This window comes from Uloborus diversus, chromosome 6 (assembly GCF_026930045.1).
Source record: "Uloborus diversus isolate 005 chromosome 6, Udiv.v.3.1, whole genome shotgun sequence".
In the NCBI taxonomy this organism is placed as follows: domain Eukaryota; kingdom Metazoa; phylum Arthropoda; class Arachnida; order Araneae; family Uloboridae; genus Uloborus; species Uloborus diversus.
In genome coordinates, this window is record NC_072736.1 from 34713547 (window position 1) to 34732061 (window position 18515).

The 18515-nt window shown below is 32.7% G+C and overlaps 1 protein-coding gene across 1 annotated transcript in view; it reads left to right on the forward strand.

Annotated features, from left to right (window-relative positions):
* Positions 1 to 5686: 5686 nt before the first annotated feature.
* The window catches only part of LOC129223750 (polyribonucleotide nucleotidyltransferase 1, mitochondrial-like), a 63657-nt gene continuing 50828 nt past the window's right edge, over positions 5687 to 18515 (forward strand). The window contains exon 1 of the mRNA XM_054858110.1: positions 5687 to 5943. Coding sequence (XP_054714085.1) covers positions 5756 to 5943 — 188 coding nt within the window. The 5' untranslated portion in view covers positions 5687 to 5755. The remainder of the gene's footprint in view (positions 5944 to 18515) is intronic.

Here is an 18515-nt window from a genome sequence, read left to right on the forward strand (position 1 = left end):
AAAAGGTCTCACGGTGTCACTGAAAAGTATCGCATCAGTTCAAAATATTAAAAGCTTTTTTTGATGAATCCCAAACGCTTTAATTTCAAGCAAACGTAAACATCAGGCTAGAAATTGAAAGTTTCACTACGGAAAAGTGAAAGAACTCAAATGGTCTTGTAAAAAAAAGCTGGTAGGACAGGTTTTCCAATAATTTTTTTTTATTAATAGTTTAATCAAATAACATATAGGGATTTAGCCAAAAAAGGGAGGGAGATCCTCAAACCTTTCCCTTTATTTTACACCAACAATGTAGCCTAGAAGTGAGTTTTAAAGCTTATATTTTTTAAAGCTTTCCGGAGAAGAGTTCCCAAAGCACCCCGTTCCTCATCGACTACCGTCATCAGAAACGGCCAACATTTCGTATTTTGGACTTCAATATTTAAAACCTTCAAGGAGAGTGCAAGGAGGATAGAAGGATTCTATCCTCCTTGGGAGAGTGCCCCTCATAAATCCTGGAAAAAACTCCAGATGGCTTACAATTCCGTTTTTCAGATTTCGATTTCGTAAATTTTCTAGGAAAGTATCCCAAAACCTCTTCAATCCTAACATTACCAAAGATTGTATGGAATGCACTTTTAAGATCAGTAATGCATACTACTCGTAAGAATGCATTTTTAAGGAAAATTTCCCAATTTACAAATTGGGAAATTTTCCGTGTTGACCAATGAATGTGGGTCATTCCATGTCAAATCAACCAATCACTCAAAATGACCATCTCAGATTTTCATGAAACTTTCAGGGATTATACTGTTTGACATTCTAAATTCAGATCTACTTTTTAAAAAAATCTATCTTTTTTGGTTAATGAGTTATTAATTTTTTTAATGAGTAAAAACTCAAGTTTTTTTTTACTCATCTGTTGTGCTTAAAAATGCTACAATTTTAGTTCTATGGGGTCAATACAGTTGGTTAATAGCTCATTTTAAAGAGAATTGCATGAGCTTTAATTTGACATGTAACTTGCATATTTCTCTTGAATTTTTAATATTTTTTTTAATTTTAAAATTTAAATTTTTTTTAAGTTAGTGTTTTTTAAAAATTTTGAAAAAAAAAATATGTTTTTTAATATGTTTTAATAAATACATCCTAAAAATTTCAGAGTGGGGACATGATGGGATCAGCAGTTATAGCAAATAATGCAACAATACTTTTTTTGTTTAAAAATATATATATATATATATATATGTTTTTTATTAGACACTTTTTTAGATTATTTTCTTTTACTTTTTTAAAATCATACTTTTTAAAATTAATCTCTTACTTTTTAAAAAAATTTTCCCCCGTCAATTATATGAATGGTCTAAAGACAATATTAAAAATATCGATTTCATATATTCAACAGAAAAAGATTACGAAAAAGAATTAGCATTTCTGAAAACAAGGTTTGAAGAAGCCATAACAGTGAAAGGAACTCAACAGTTCCACAATTACAGACCAAAAAACAAAAGCACAGTTTTCGCTAAATATTATTCCTTTTCACACCACACAAAAGAAGAGATAATAAGCAAACATGATGATACTGATGATTTGGATTTGAATGATATAGTTGGTTTTGTAACATGTGTATATAATAATGAATGGTGGCTAGGTTGTGTTTTAGGAATTGAAAATGAGGAGGTTAAAGTAAGTTTTTTACAACCTCATGGACCTTCTCCATCCTTTAAGTACCCTCATATTCCTGATGCATTGGTTGTAAATAAAACGGAAATACTAACCAAAGTTGACCCTACAACACAAACTGGAAGGGTTTATAATCTCTCAGAATCTGAAAGTTCAAAGGCGAGTAAAAAGCTACTTTCCAAACTGAGGAGATGAAAGACTTATCTGCCACAAGGTATTTTTATGTATCGAATTCTACTTTGTGTTTATACATTTCAAAATTACATCCTCGAAGTTTCTGTGCTAGTTCTGTTTACTGAACTTCAAAGGAATAAAAGATAACCAAAATTTAAGATTTTTTTGAAATTTAAAGGTTTTTTAATTAATTGAACTATTCATAGTTTTACTACAAAATGTTTATAATATTAGTAAAAAAAACTAAAACATGTATATTTTGAAATAAATTTAAATTGTTAAAAATAGTTTTGTGCACTTAAAAAAGTATTTTTTATTTATTTATTGTTTTTAATTTTTAAACAAAATACTAAGTAGCACCATTGCATTATTTGCTATAACTGCTGATCCCATCATGTCCCCACTCTGAAATTTTTAGGATGTATTTATTAAAACATTAAAAAACATATATTTTTTTTTCAAAATTTTTAAAGGACACAAACTTTAAAAGATTTTAAATTTTAAAAAAAATATTAAAAATTCAAGAGAAATATGCAAGTTGCATGTCAAATTAAAGCTCATGCAATTCTCTTTAAAATGAGCTATTAACCAACTGTATTGATCCCATAGAACTAAAATTGTAGTATTTTTAAGCACAACAGATGAGTAAAAAAACATGAGGTTTTACACATTTAAAAAATTAATAACTTATTAACCAAAAAAGATAGATTTTTTTAAAAAAGTAGATCTGAATTTAGAATGTCAAACAGTATAATCCCTGAAATTTTCATAAAAATCTGAGATGGTAAATTTGAAAAAAATTTTTTTTTTTTTGGTTGATTTGGCATAGAATGACCCATCTTTACTCCCTCAACAGCACCAAAGATAGTCTAAAACATCGTCTTTGGAGCTGTATTTTGAAAATTTTACAGGGAATCCCTTTACATAACTTTAACTTAAGAGATATAGCAAGAGCTGTCATAAAGTCTCAATTTCAAAAAATATACCGGTGGGAGCGCCTCTGAACCGTTTCCCCCTCCTAACATATGCAAAGACAGTCTAGAATGTATTTTTAAAACTATACAAATTAAAAAAAATTCCAGACATCGGCCCCGAACTTCGTCTTCCCTTAACATCAACGTTCGAATATTGAATAAAGCTGCGTTTTTGGAGCTTCAATTTCGTAAAATTTTCTCAAGAGAGCCACAGAACCTATTTTCCCCGTAGCATAACCAAAGATCATCTCAAGCATGGTTTTAAGACTAAGACCCTAGGAAAACATTCCGGGAAGAATCCCCCCCCCCCCAGACATTTCTACTTCTGAGTGATTATTATATTTACAATTAAGTTCAGATTATCAATACTTCTACTAATCACTCGCTCTGAAACCATAACCGTAATTCTATCCCTGTATTTAAATTATATTTGAAATAATTAAACGACCGTCCGTTTCATACAGGGGAGGTGTAAAAAGTAGGGGGTATTTTTTTTGACTTCATGACGGCCCTGCGTCAAAAAGACATTGGCTGATGTTCACATAGGGGATGGTGCCAATGTATCCATTATTACTTGTGGTTCACCTGAAGCCCTTCGAGATGAACCGTCTTTTCTGGCTAATGTAAGTAATACCCCTTCTGCTATATGGGAGATTCCTGACCATTTCCCTTTTTCTCCTGCCATCAAAAATAACCTACATGTACGTTTTGAGACCTTAGATTTAAAAAAAAATTCTAGGGGAGCGTTTCCTAATTGCTTGTTCCTTATATCATTAAGGATCATCAGAAATTTCGTTTTACATGTTCATCACAATTATATAGTATTTCCACTCGATATCACGTGAAAAAGTTCCTCCTCTTCAAACGGTATTGCATATAAGATGTGCCAGCAGAGATTGGCATAAGAGGGTAGGCGGGCAATTTCTCCTCAACAAACTTATCAAAGGACTTCAATTTCAAAAACCATTCCTAGAGCTTCGAATATCGTCTAAATTTGCTTTTTGGAAACTTTAATTGAGAAATATTGCCTGGAAAGAATTCCTGAATCCCATCCTGTCTCCTAACGTTAAGGACTCAAATTTCGAAATTTTTCCAGAAGAATCCCTTCTTCCCCAAATATGCCTAGGATCATCTAGAAATAGTTTATCACTGCGTTTTGGGAGCAACAATTTCAAAAAATTTTCGGGGAAGTACCCCTGAACCCCCCAATAATTGTGCGAATATTATACTTTTCACTAGATATTCGTTTTGCTAATCTTTTTTTTCCACATGTAAACGCAATTCTCCTTATTTGACTGCTCAAGTCTAGTGTGATGATCTTCCAAATTTTCCTCTTCAAGGAGCGACGCTTAAGGGGCCAGCTGGTCTGTAAATGCCAGGACCGGTTGATGCTTGGTCCATCCGCCACTGGGCGAATTAAACCTTACAGTACGCCAAGAGGCCATATAGCTGATGGAGTTCTACTGTATCTGAACGAAAAATAAAAACTGGAGGCCATGAAAGTGGAAAATCCAGAAATTAAAGCTACCAGCCAGAATTATGAAGATAATTTACAAAGAAATTGGCAACCACGCCAATTTCCTAATCACCAAAATAGCCATTGAACAGATTAAATAGTTCTACTCACATCGTTTTTCATTGAAAGATCATTCAGCTTCGCATCAAGTACTTGTTTTTCTTCCAGCAATTGTTTACCAAAAGTAGCAGCTAAATGTATATCTTTATCTCTTTTGCGAATTTCATTTTTGAGGTACGATATAATATCTGAATCACTTTCATCCTAAAAATAGTAAATAAATGAAAAAAATTAGAAAACTAAGAAAAAAAAAATATTAAATTGTAAAACTGCAATTGACAGAAATAATTTTAAGAGCAGCTTTACGTTTTGTAATACATTTTCAGCGTGTGACTCCATTGTTCTCAGAGTCTACATTCAAAAATAATATCTTGAATTTCTGATCATTTTACAATTCACAAATTCACCAAGACAAATTTGAAAACAAACTGAACTGCCACTGCTCGTAGGCTACGGCTACGAAAAGTTTTCAAACTCCCGCCATAAAGTTCTGTTTTGTGCGATGGCGAAATGGGATTGGGGAAGGAATTGGAACCAAAAGAAAATGTATCAAAAATAGTTTTAACGTGATTGACGAATATTTATAATTTTCTTAACCTGTTTTTCAAAACTTTTATACATGCTCGTTTGCTTACCTTCGACAAGCACGACCGGTAGCGACCGGTTGGCTGCGGTTAGTAACCGGTTGCTCACTGGTAGACTGGTGAGGTTCGTCGAACGCAGCCTTTGTATGCATCGTCTTATGTAATTGGTTGCGTTCGACGAGCTCAACCGGTCTACCGGTAATTAACTGGTGCTAACCGCAGCGTTCTTGAGAACTACCCGTTAACCGGTTGCTTCCGATGTCGTTTATGAGCCTCACCGATTGATCTACCGGTCGACCGCAACTCTAGCTGGTTGATTGGTTGATGGAACCACGTGTCATTTTTGACCAATTATATGTATTTTTCAAATGCGTGTTACTCGTCTGCGGTGATCAACCGAAAGCGTTCGATGAAGCATTGTTTACGTTCGACGAGCACGACTGGTAGCGACGTGTTAACTAATGATCACGTGCTCCAATCAACTGCTTTAGAATGGTAACCGGTTGATCATAGAACGCTGCGGTTAGTAACCGGTATACCGGTGAGTTTCGTCGACCGCAAGGATTGGTTCGTGAACAACCGGTTAATAACCGCTGACGTCATTTTTATCACGTGATCAAACAACCGGTCGCTACCGATCGTGCTGTCGAACGTAAGCATTCTAAATGCTGAGTAACATCTATGTTTACAATTTCTTTGAAAACCCATGTGCGAAATTACTAAACAACTGATTTTCGACGCATTCTTTATTCATTTATTATGCTCAATGTAACAGAACATTCTATATGTATTATTTATATTTCCGTTTAAATATAACAATGTACCGTAACTTAAGTTTTCTTTTTTCATGGAAATACACGATTTTTAATAATATCAAGTATTTGAAGCTGTACCATAGATTAACTTTTCGAAGAAAATGTCACACTCATTGGAGCAACAATAAAAGCAATGAAATTGAAATTCCTTTAAGCAGGTGAATCATGTTCAAAATTAATTTTTCAGGCTTTTCTTTTCTTTTTTTTTTTTTTTTTTGTTTATTGTGCTTTGAGTTTCCCTAACTTTAAGTGTTCAACTGTTTTGAAAGCTGTATATTGTATTCCAAACGCAACGCATAATGCAATTTTAATCTGATTCTGCAAATTATAGTACGTTTCAATCTTAATTCCCCCCCCCCCCCTTAAGTTCTCAAAGTGGTTCGGATAATTGGAGCTCTACTGTGCTTATTTAGTACAAAAATTATCATTAACCTGCTTAGTATCAGGTTCATTAATGTATGGAGTCATTGTAAATGGGATTGGATTGCTAGGGATGGCCTGTTTTTGAGCTCTACACGGGTCAAAATGGTTAGTGGTTTGACTTTAGGGGCTTTGGAGTCAAAAAACTAAGATTGAATGGGGGGCATGGTTCAAGCATCAGGTATTGAGAGGAAGATAATTTTTTGGGTATTGCTAGAAATGGAAATCAAGTGTCGAAGAAGAGTAGTAATTTTAACCATTGTGATTTAGGAAATTTCAGGTTTTCAAATAAAAGCAATTTGGGCATGCTTAAAGTTTACTATATTAATGCTTGCAGTATTAGGAACAAAATGGAAGAATTAAAAAGCATAATTATGGATGAGAAATTGGATGTTATTTTAATTACAGAGACATGGGCTATGGAATTTGATGTAGATTTATTAAATATACCTGGATGACCGAGCCTCGCTCGGCTTTAAAAGAATTATTTTTTGTCAAATCATGTTTTTTTAAGGTTCAATACTTTTCCAAATATACTTGAAAAGCTTCACGTTAACGAAATATTAAGCACTTGACCTTCTTATAACACTAAAGTACCAAACAAAGAAGATTCTGAATGTAATTAAAGGGCAATTCCATTGTGACGTTGAGACGCTATTTTTGAGAGTTGTATCTGAGTTTTACCCAGTTAATAACTTAGTAAACATGAACAAAGTTTTAAATGATGTTAACCTATGCATTTGCTTAAATAATTAAGCTAAAATAAAACTGGAAGTTTTCAATTAAAAAAAAAATATATTTTAAATTTTGTGACGGGTGTGACGTTTTCGGGACATGAGTTTTCACTTACCTTTGCATTTGTACAATTTCCTGTGAATTTTTTAATGTTTCATTTCTGTAGCTTTTTTTTTTTTCTATTGAATGAGATTCAGATGAAACTTAAAACACAAGATTTATATCACAATTAAATTTTTTTACCTCGTAGGAATTTTTTTTCTGGCGTGACAGGTGTGACAGAATTTGTGATGGGTGTGACAGTGTGCCAAGTTGGGAATTTGAGAAGCAAATTTTTGAAGAACAGTGATCAGTACAACTATTAAACTGGACAATATTTAACATATACTTACATTTTATTGGAAATAACACCTATATAAACATACATACAACTGTTTTAGAACTTTCAGTAGCCTGTATTTGTTACAAGGGCTTGTGAAGCAACTTTTTAAAGTAGAGTACAGACAAACAGAAGAGTACATACAAATAGTGAGCTTGACAATAGTTAATACATACTTACATTTTATAAGAAATTAAATCCTATACCTATGTGTACCATTGTTTTAGAACTTATAATGGCCTCTACTTGTTACAAGGGCTGGTGGAGCAACTTTTTTAATAATTACCGATATTTTTTCAGATGAAATATCTTCTTTTTCTGGCCAAATCCAATTGGGTCCACTAGCCTGCATATATTTTAAACTTACTTCTTCTTTCGTGATGTCAATGTCCAAAACAGTAGCATAATAAAATTTATTTATGCAGTGCTTCGTACTGCTGCCTGTAGTGGTAAGTGAAACCAAAACAAAATTACCAATTGTAAGCTCAGGTGGTTGTAGGATCCTGCTAGGAGGAAGATCTACTGTTTGAGTTGAAGTGACAGCTACTTTTTTCAATGTAGACTTAGCAGTCTTTCCAGTTAAAAGATTTGTAGAATCGCACACCGGAAAGTGGTGAAACGATTTTATGCCTTCTATTGCGCTAGATTTGTCCCATCTTGATGACAACATTGCCTTTGACTGTAGTATTTGATGAGCTGTGACGTAAAAAGATGTAATATTGAAGAAAAACAGCTTACTGTTGTAGGAAAGAAACTTTGATCTCTTCACCATCAGAATCACAAAAGAACTCTCACAAAGAGATAGAGTTATATGAGATAAAGTTACAGTTTAAAAATGTAAACCACATTTAATTCTATGGCACAGTTATGTCTATATAAAATTAATCTTATAATTTCTATTTATCAGAAAATTTATGAAGAATGAAAGAAAAATGAAATACTAAATAATTACAATTCTTGCCAAATTCAAATGTTTTGAATTTCAGGATTTATTACTATTTTTTAATCTTTTAATTTTTTGTAAAAAAGAAGTATGTAAACTGTTCTATTAAATTTAGGAATTATTTTGAAATTTAGAAAGTGTTTCGAGTGTTGTCACACCCGTCACAAACTTTTTGTCACACCCTCACGCCAAAATTTTCATATTAATTTTTTTTAATCAAATTTTTTTTGTGTCATACTTAATCAGAAGCACAATAATTAGACTTTTATGAAATTTCATGCTTTTTCATGGAATACTGCATTTGCTATGCTATATTAAGCATCTTTTCTGTAACGGGTGTGACAGACAGACCTTATGAGTATAGGGCAGTTCTCAAAAGGTGGGAGCAAACACAGACCTCAACTTTGAAGCTTCAACACCAAATAACTTTCATTTTAATTAGCTCAAAAATTTTTGAGTTAAATTATAATACTGTATAGAGACAAGAATTGATATAAATTATGGAAAAATGCTCTTTAAATGCCCTTAAAAAAATATTTTCTTTGCTAAAAGGCACAATTTTGGACATACCAAAACGTTAACTAAGCAAATGTACCATTAAAGAAATTTTTTTTTTTAATTATTTCCTTACGTTTCAAAAAAAAATTTAAAGGTATGAATCTTACACTGAATAATTTTTTGTTAATATTTTACACAAATAACAAAAGTAAAGACAGATTATTCACTTTGTAAACGATTTTAGAAAATAGTAAGTTTGAAATTTGATGCATGTCCAAAATTTACAATGTCCGATCTTTACAATGCTATTTTTTGAGAACTAAGTATATGATGTTTTCATTTCAAAGGTGTTTATCGAGCCTCAGAATCAATTTTTAATTGTTTAAAAGTGTTTTCATAAGCTTTTATGCAGTATCTTAGAAGAAAAATATTTTTTTTTAAACGTACATGTGAGATGTCCAAATGGCGTTACGATCTTGACTCCGATAATTCTGTCCATTTATTCATAATTTTTGATGATCTACTGTCTTCTAACCTCAATAAAAAACGTTATTATAATGTTATCTTCTTTAATCCATTGGTATTTTGCATAATTAATATGTTAGACATTGAACAATACATAAATTACAGTAGAAACATGGCTGGTTATGATCGAACCGAAAGCCATTTTGCGCTAAAATCGCCAAGCAAACCTCCGTTGGCGACAATACAGTATACGATAAGCTAAAGGTTACCAGAGGGGAATTCCAATTTGACAAACGTAGTTTATCGTCAGCTGTACCAGTTTTGGCGACTTTATCACCTGCGCTAGCATTTTTTTTTCCGCTTTTATTATTTTAGAATTTTTTTTCTCTTCTTTCTTTTGGAAACATAGTTTAACGATCTCCAAATAGAAATACGAATTTCATTCTTCAATAATTTTTTAGACATCATTTTAATTCTTATGACATTAGAAAAAATATTCATTATTAAAACTGATGTCACTTTTTACAATTGTATTATTTTTAATTTGAAGCTTTTTTTTTTAACCTTGCAACAATTTCTTCAAAATCATTCCAAAACTTTATTATATGTAAGGAGCAGCATGTATAGCCATTCAAGTATTTCATTAATATCCTCTTTATTATTAAATTGCAGAATTTAAAAAGTAGTAAATAAAATTTTCATTGGAAAAGTTAAAAATCTGATTAACAATTGTCAAAAATGGTGAAACTTACGTTATGATGATGTCCGAAATCCGTTACCTACAGGACAACAATGTCCAAAATCTGTTATCTACAGACTGCTGATTTAATTTGCTAATTAACAATTTTTACAAATACCTGCTGTCTTTTCATGTTCATATATTGTGTTCTAGGTATGCATACTATAGAATAAAAGCAAAATTGATGTCAAATTCGAAAATTTTTGAAATTGCTCAAAGTTAACTTTTTTGTTCCCACCTTTTGAGAACTGCCCTATATTTGTATTACAAATGTTCTTTAATGTATTTTTAGCAAATATTAAGTACTTTAAAAGATAGTCAAAGGTTAGAAATGACAATAAATGTACACAAAATAAAAATGCTACTGTTTGAAGTATTGTTTCAGAGAGAATGAAAATTCCCTATTTTTTCAAACTGAAAGTTTTTTATGTTGCACTAACTTTAAGCCCCAAAAAATGAAAAACAGTAAATATAATGAAAATATTCTTTATAGTTTCATAATCCTCATATTATTACCTTTAATTTGACATATTATTTATTGCAAAAGGACAATTTTGAAATTTTTACCCTCATGTCCACTTTTTCGTGGAAATGCCCTAAATCAACATTTTGCTTTAAACTATGTGTTACATTTGTTTCCACTAAACAATTTTCTTGTCAGTAATTAAAATATTTTGATCCTAGTTTTGCTATGGTGAAATCGGTTGTTAACTGAAATACTTCCTTTCATGCTATAATTTGTTTCACGATTTTATCCCGATCGAGGTTATCTTTTTGAATAAGTACTTTTAGTTTTTACGCTAGAAAATGCTACATACAGCACGATATCCATCAAAACTGGTGATCCACAAACCATTCCAATAAATGATAACAACTGTCTTAACAAAACATAAACAATCTCAAGACATACGCTTCTTCGAAGCAAAATTTAGATGCGTGATTTAAAAAACATGTTGAAACAACTATTTGAAGTGTAAAAAGGAAATAAATAAATAAAATAAAATAGGATGGTCAATCAATAGTTTCACTTAAAAAAGAAAAAAAGCCTTACATCGACTTACATAGTGCTTTTGAATTTGTTTTCAGCCAAGTGTATTTGAACTTAGCCAAAGTGGCCAATATCAGCCAAGCCTGGAAACCCTAAGCAAGTATAAAATTTTAAAGCAAGAAGAGACAAATTTTCATTGTTATGGTTGCAAATCGTCTGCCTGATGCGTCAATTCACAGTTTACTTCAAGACTCAACTTATTAGACTTTATATTAAAAACTGTTTTTTGTGAAAAATTGCATTTTTACAGAAAAACACTGATCTAGATGAACTTAGAATGCAAAACTACAATTAAATTCAAAATTTCATCCAAATTGTTAGAGCCGTTATCGAGATACGAAATATAAATATATATACATACCCACAAGAATTGCTTGTTTAAAGATGTAAGATTGCTGGGTATACAAATACAAATGTGACGACCACCAATAGGCTCTTGGCCCCAACTAGGCTAGTCCTAGTCAATTTATTAGTCCCCAATGAAGATCAATGGCCCCTCTTACAGCTATCCACCCCCTTGCTCATTACCACCTCTTACGGTAAGCTGTTCCAAGTGTCCACAACCCTACTAAAGTGGTAGTTTTTCCTTATTTCCGGGTTAGCCTGAGATTTGAATAGCTTAAAACGATGACCCTTCTTCCTGCTTTTGGTGCAAAACATCACATTCATTTTGATAAATTTAAAGATCTTAATCATGTCCCCTCGGATCGTCTTTAACTCCAGGCTATACATATTAAGCCTATTAAATCTGGTACCTATAACCTAAATCTGAAAGTCCCCTTACTAGTCTAATTACCTTTTTTGAACCTTTTCCAATACACGAATATCTTCCCTCAGATAAGGCGACCAAAACTGCACAGCATGCTCCAAATGGGGTCTTACTAAACTCTTATATAAAGTCAGAAGAAAGTTGTTTCGACAAGACAAGAGTCGGCAAAACAGTTGGTGGAGTTATATTTTATGTTAGATATAATTTTATTTGCAATGAATTGGTCTCAAATGATAAACCTGCTGATATTGATATGGTTTAGTTGGAGTTGATGAACAATAAGGGCAAAAATATTGCACTTTTTAAACATTCATAGGCCACCTAATTCAAGCCAGGGACAAGATGAACATATGTATCATACATGTCCAGTGAGGGATCCGTCATCATAATGGGGGATTTCAATTTTTCGGGTATTGATTGGAATAATTTTTATCCTAGTAATGGCACAGAAGAGGAATTTTTAAAAGTAATTGATGACTTTCTTAAATCAAGCTGTAACTCACAGGGGACTCGAGAGGAGGTGATTTTGGATCTAGTTTTCTGTGACGTAGGAAGTTCTGTTCAGGGGTTGCGTGTAAGGGATCACATTGGAGATACTGATCATAACAACATTAGGTTCTGGATTGAATTTGAAGTGTACAAAGTTGAAAATTTTATGTTTCTACCCAAAAAAAAGCAGAAATACATGAAATACACCGCCAGCTCAGTCATTTCCAGCCGATAGCTGCTTTAGCCATGGCTAATGGGCGGGTAATTTACTGAATATACCATTCCTTGCCTTCAATCTTCGAGTTGAACCGAACCATTGTTTCGGTCACTCGTCTGGTCTGTGCTAGTTCTATATTAGTTACCAGTTTGTTTGGCACTCTTGGCTTCCTTAAGAGGTTTTCCATCTCCAGCTCAGTCACTTTCCTATGCCGGGCTGATGAGTGCTAATAATCACAAAACTGTAGTCCTCGGCTGGAAATGACTAAGCTGGCAGTGTATTTCATGTATTTCTGCTTTAGCCCTGGCTGATGGGCGGTAATTTACTGAATATACCATGCCTTGCCTTCAATCTTCGAGTTGAACCGAACCATTGTTTCGGTCACTCGTCTGGTCTGTGCTAGTTCTATATTAGTTACCAGTTTGTTTGGCACTCTTGGCTTCCTTAAGAGGTTTTCCATCTCCAGCTCAGTCACTTTCCTATGCCGGGCTGATGAGTGCTAATAAGCACGAAACTGCAGTCCTCGGCTGGTAATGACTGAGCTGGCGGTGTATTTCATGTATTTCTGCTTTAGTCCTGGCTAATGGGCGGTAATTTACTGAATATAGTCTGTTGACTAGTTTGCAATATGGGTTCAGAAAAGGTAAATCGTGTGCTACTAATTTATTGCATTTCTACAACAAGGTTAGCTTGACTTCAGATAACAAAAAGTGTCTGGATGTTGTTTAGATTGATTTTCTAAAAGCTTTTGATAAGGTACTGCATGTTCAGGGTGGCGACAGATCAGGGAAAAGTCAGGGAACTTTATCACTCAGGGAAAAATCAGGGAACTTTGAAAAAATAACAAAAATTCAGGGAAAATTGATCAAAGAAAAAAAAATGAAGTACTTTGTTTCCCTGCGAGTTTTCCGCCAGTTATTTGTTTTAAAAAAGTTAAATTACTGAAGTGAGATTACACAGTGCCGCATATTTATGCATCGTTTTTCCTCGAGGTCAAAGTATTCAATCTTAGGATGAGCTTCCTAAGATTACTTCTGTGTCTGTAAAGTTGTTTATTTTACCTTGCTTGAATTTTTCTTCCACGCATTCCAAGCATTCCACGCATTCCATTCTAAAATAAACAACCCTACAGGCAAAGAGTAAGCCGTCATTAATGACTTTGCTCCCTTGCCTTTGCTTATTGTCTTGAAGTAATTAGCATGCTGTTATCACGAGAAAAAATCTTTGTTTTTTAAATTAATGTTGAAAAAATCTTAAAAGTTATCACTTGGCGTTTTTAATTTAATTGCTAAAATTGAATTTTGACTGAAAATCAAATTTGTTTTTTTGCCATGGTATTATTCGCTATCACTTCAGATTACACGAAGGGTTGCTTTTCAGACTTTAAAACTGTTTTACTTTAAAACCATATACATATACATTTTGAAATTAATAATTGTTTTTGAATTTCAATGCTGTTTTTTACTAAAGTAAGCTAAGATTTTTGAAATTGAGTTGTATACATAAGTAAATATTTTTATTATTTTTTTAATAGTTAAAATGCTGTATTCATTCATTAAAACCTAAGTTCTTGATTAGAGAATAGCTCAATATGGCTGGTTGGTGAAAGATATCAATTTGTTTTACATAAATATGTCTATTCTGCCGTGTGCAAGTAAAGACCAGTAACTGCACTTTTTTTTTTGCATTTTTGTCATTTGTTGTACATTATTGTACATACTCGCTCAATTGGTTTCCGCTGAAAAAGAGGCGCGAAAAAAACGTCTAATTCCAACATTTTTCCTATTGTTAGTACTGAATCCATCACACATTTCTTCAAATACCTCGAAAACTAATTTCTGCAAATACTGCCGTTTACCTGCACACGGCAGTATCATTTACATAGGTAAAACTGCATTACTTCTATTCTTTAAACTATCCCTTGTTATTCTTGCAAAAACAATTATACTGCTTGAAAATTCAGTTCAAGATTATTTCCATTTAAATTTTTTAGTTTTATCATGATTAGATATGTATTTAAGAGTGGTTTTAATAATTTCTTAGAATTCCTATGTTAACTGGTTCCAGGAAGTAAAGTATTTGTTTTAGATTTTGTACAGTATTTCTCTGTCGATAATTGAATATACTATTTTTACCAAAAAAAAATGAGCATCTGTTCAAAATATATTTTTAATTAGCAGCTTAAACTGTTCTAAACACTGCATTTTTTTTAATATGCAATCCTTTTCAGGTAGGCAAAGAAAAGAAACCGTTATCATTGGTAACGTAAATCAGGGAAATTTGGTGAACTTAATCAGGGAAAAGTCAGGGAACTTTTTTTCCCAGTTTCTGTCGCCACCCTGATGTTGCTCTTCTCAACAAACTAGCTGATATCAGAATAGGAGGAAAAACTTTACTTTGGGTTAGAAATTGGCTGACTGCAAGGAAATCAAAGAGTAGTTCTGATTGGAAATCATTCTAATTAGAGACGTACCGATTACTCGGTAACTACTCGGTACTCGGTATACTCGGCCAATTTGCCGAGTACTCGGTACTCGGCCAAATTTTGATCAGATACTCGGCCAATACCGAGTAGTTGCAAAAAATTGAATATTGTCCAAGACAGATATTAAAATTTATAAAAAAGCGCAAGCATATTTAATATTCTGCAATCATTTACAAGTCAATTTTAAATTTTGAGAATAATGAAGTTTTTAATGCTTTAATGGAATAAATCTTTAGTCCCCCAAAGTTAATGAAACTTATTTATTAAAAATTGTGCAAAAAAGGTAAGTATAGAAAATATGGAATTTTTACATAAACAATAGATTTTTGCTACAAACAAAAATTAGTTATAAGAAATATAAAAAATCTTTTGTTAAAAAAAAGGGAAATAAAACAACGTTAAAAGCATAGTGCAGGAACACTGCAGACACATGTTTTGGCGTTACAGGAAATTCCTTTTTCAATGCACAAAATGTGAGCTTGTAGATTTAAAGGCATCCGACGAAAGTCAGATTTTTTTGGCGAATGTCTTTACATTCTTTAGCTCACATTTTATGCACTCATAAAGACGTTCCTTTGTAGCGCAGAAACACGTGTGTGCAGTGTTCCTGCACATTTGCTTTATTTGCTTTTAAAAATTATTTATGTTTGGCGAACTAGAACTAAAATAGATTGGTATAGTTTTGTCTTAATTCCAACTTGATCAATCATACCTTTTATTTATTTATTTTTAATTTTAAAAATAATTTTTTTGTAAACTTTTTGATGTAAACAAAATTTTTTAAATAATGTGAAATTAAATTTCAGCAGGAATTTAGTTTTAAAAACTTTTATATGGACAAAGAGGTCTATACTACTATTCCAATAAGCTCAAAATTGATCACATGTGTGTCAGTGGTTCTTCTTAAAACATAATTGGTACTTGGTAACTCGGCCGAGTAGTGAAATGCCGAGTACTCGGTAACTCGGTACTCGGCCGAGTACTCGGTACTCGGCTACTCGGCCTAAGTGCTACTCGGTACGTCTCTAATTCTAATTGGAGTGATGTTTTAAGTGGGATTCCTCAGGTTTCAGTTTTAGGGCCTCTCTTGTTTATTATTTTTATGAATGACATCAATTAAAATATTTCTGGAAACATGAATTGTTTTGCAGATGATGTAAAAGTTATGGGGATTGTAGAAAATGAACAACAAGTAAAATAGCTTCAAGAGGATTTAGATCATATTACTAAGTAGACGGATAAGTGGGGTATAGCAGTTAATGCAGGGAAATGTCAAGTGCTACACTTTGGTCATGGAAATAAGCGTACAAGTTATAGTTTACAGGGTTCAATCATTAGTCAGGCTGAAAAAGGATATTGATCTGGCTATTTTAATAAATCAGGACTTCATGCTTAGTGAACAGTGCATCATCGCAAGTAACAAAGCCAACAGAATGCTTGGGTTTATCAATAGATCTATTTCAAACAAATCTAAGAAGGTTCTTCTGCCTTTATACAGGAGTTTAGTAAGACCCCATTTAGAGTATGCTGTGCAGTTTTGGTCACCTTATCCGAGGAAAGATATTTTTGTATTGGAAACTGTTCAAAGAAGGGTAACTAGACTAGTAAGGGGACTTTTAGATTCAGATTATGATACCAGACTGAATAGGCTTAAATTGTATGGCCTGGAGCAAAGGAAGGTCAGAGGGCACATGATTCAGTTGTTTAAATTTATCAAAATGAATGATGTTAATGAATTAAATTTTTGCACTGGAAGTGGGACGAGGGATCATTGTTTTAAGCTATTCAAATCTCAGGCTAACCTAGAAATAAGGAAAAACTACTACTTTAGTAGGGTTGTGGGCACTTGGAATAGCTTACCGGAAGAGGTGGTAATGAGCAGGGGGGTGGATAGCTTTAAGAGGGCCATTGATCTTCATTAGAGACCAATAATTGACTAGGACCAGCCTAGCTGGGCCAAGAGCCTGTTGCTGGTCGTCACAGTTGTATTGGTATTTGTCTCCTTCCAAGTCCAACCCCGATCATTGCCACTAAACTTTTTTCTTTGGTTTATTGGCTTTTCTTAAAGACTAGAAATAGAAAGTTGCCCGTCAAAGTATGACGGATGAAAATTGCTTCTACATTTAAAGCGATTGCCTGTTTGGTGATACACCGGAAGGGCTGGTAATGAGCAAGGGTTGGATAACTTTAAGAGGGCCATTGATCTTCATTGGGGACTAATAAATTGACTAGGACCAGCCTGGCTGGGCCAAGAGCCTATTACTTGTCGTCACACTTGTATTTGTATTGATTTCATTTTGCATGAACTGTGAGGAATAGACAGTAAAATTTCTCGGGAGCGACATTTCTCTGTTCTTGAAAAAAGAGGTTGTTATGAATGTGTTTTTTTTTCTTTCATTTTTCCCTTTTACTTGCTATTAGTGATTCAGTTAAACTGGTGGGAAAAATAGGAAAAAATACTGAATTTAAAATTTCTACATGAGTAGTGATGTGGATCGGGTAAATACCCAGTGGGTAGGTAAATATTTTTTGGGTATTTACCCAAGGTCTGGGTATATACCCAAAAACTGGGTATTTTACAAAAAAAAATGCAAATAGTGAGTCTGAATTTTTTAAAAAAAAAATCTAAATATGAAATAATCGGTGAAACTGATACCTACATATGTATTACACAGTTTATAATATTTGTTATTGGAAGACTTGATGAAATTATGAAAGAAACATATCGTGAACCAAAGAATCTTTTTTTTCAATGTCATAATTGGAAAAGTATAAGCAATTCAATGAATCTAGGTTAGTCATATCCAAAACGAAAAAAAAGGAAGCATGAGGGATGCTTGGAAGAATTTACAGAGAAGTTATTAAGACTATGATGTTGTTTATTTATTTATTTCATTGCTGTTTAAGTGATAACGTGGCAAATATAGAAACAGTTTTCACATTAATACGCAAAAAATATGTATATATCGTTTTCTGTTGCCTTGCTCATTTGCATTTGCTCCCCAGTACTTCATGATAAAAATTTATTCGAACTTTTTTTAATAGGCACAACTAGTGATGTCGGTGGGAAGGTAAATATTTTTTTGGGTATTTTTCCGAAGGCAGGGTAAATCCCCTAGTAATTGAGCATTTTGCCAAAAAAAACTTTAGGTGGTATCAAAAGGTGATGATTTTTTTTTTAAAACATAAACTGTAAAATGAAAGATTAAAAATATAAAAATTTATATATTATAATTTCTTTAATTAAAGGCATAATGAAATCTTATCAAAAAAAAAAAAAAAAACTTTCAGAATTTGGAATGAACTATTCTAAAACTTAAATAAGATGGCAGGATAATTTAATTTTTTATGGGGTAAAGCAAAGGGATTTAGGTTTAATTTTGTCACATAGATGGTGCTAGCACAACTTTTCATCTTTGATTTTTCATAATATCATGCTACTAGTTAGTTTTGGCTTTGAGTTGTAATCAATCAGTTAGTCCAAAGCCACCTAAATACTAAATGCCTATCACATTTGCTTTAAAAGTGATCCTCCGCAGGTGC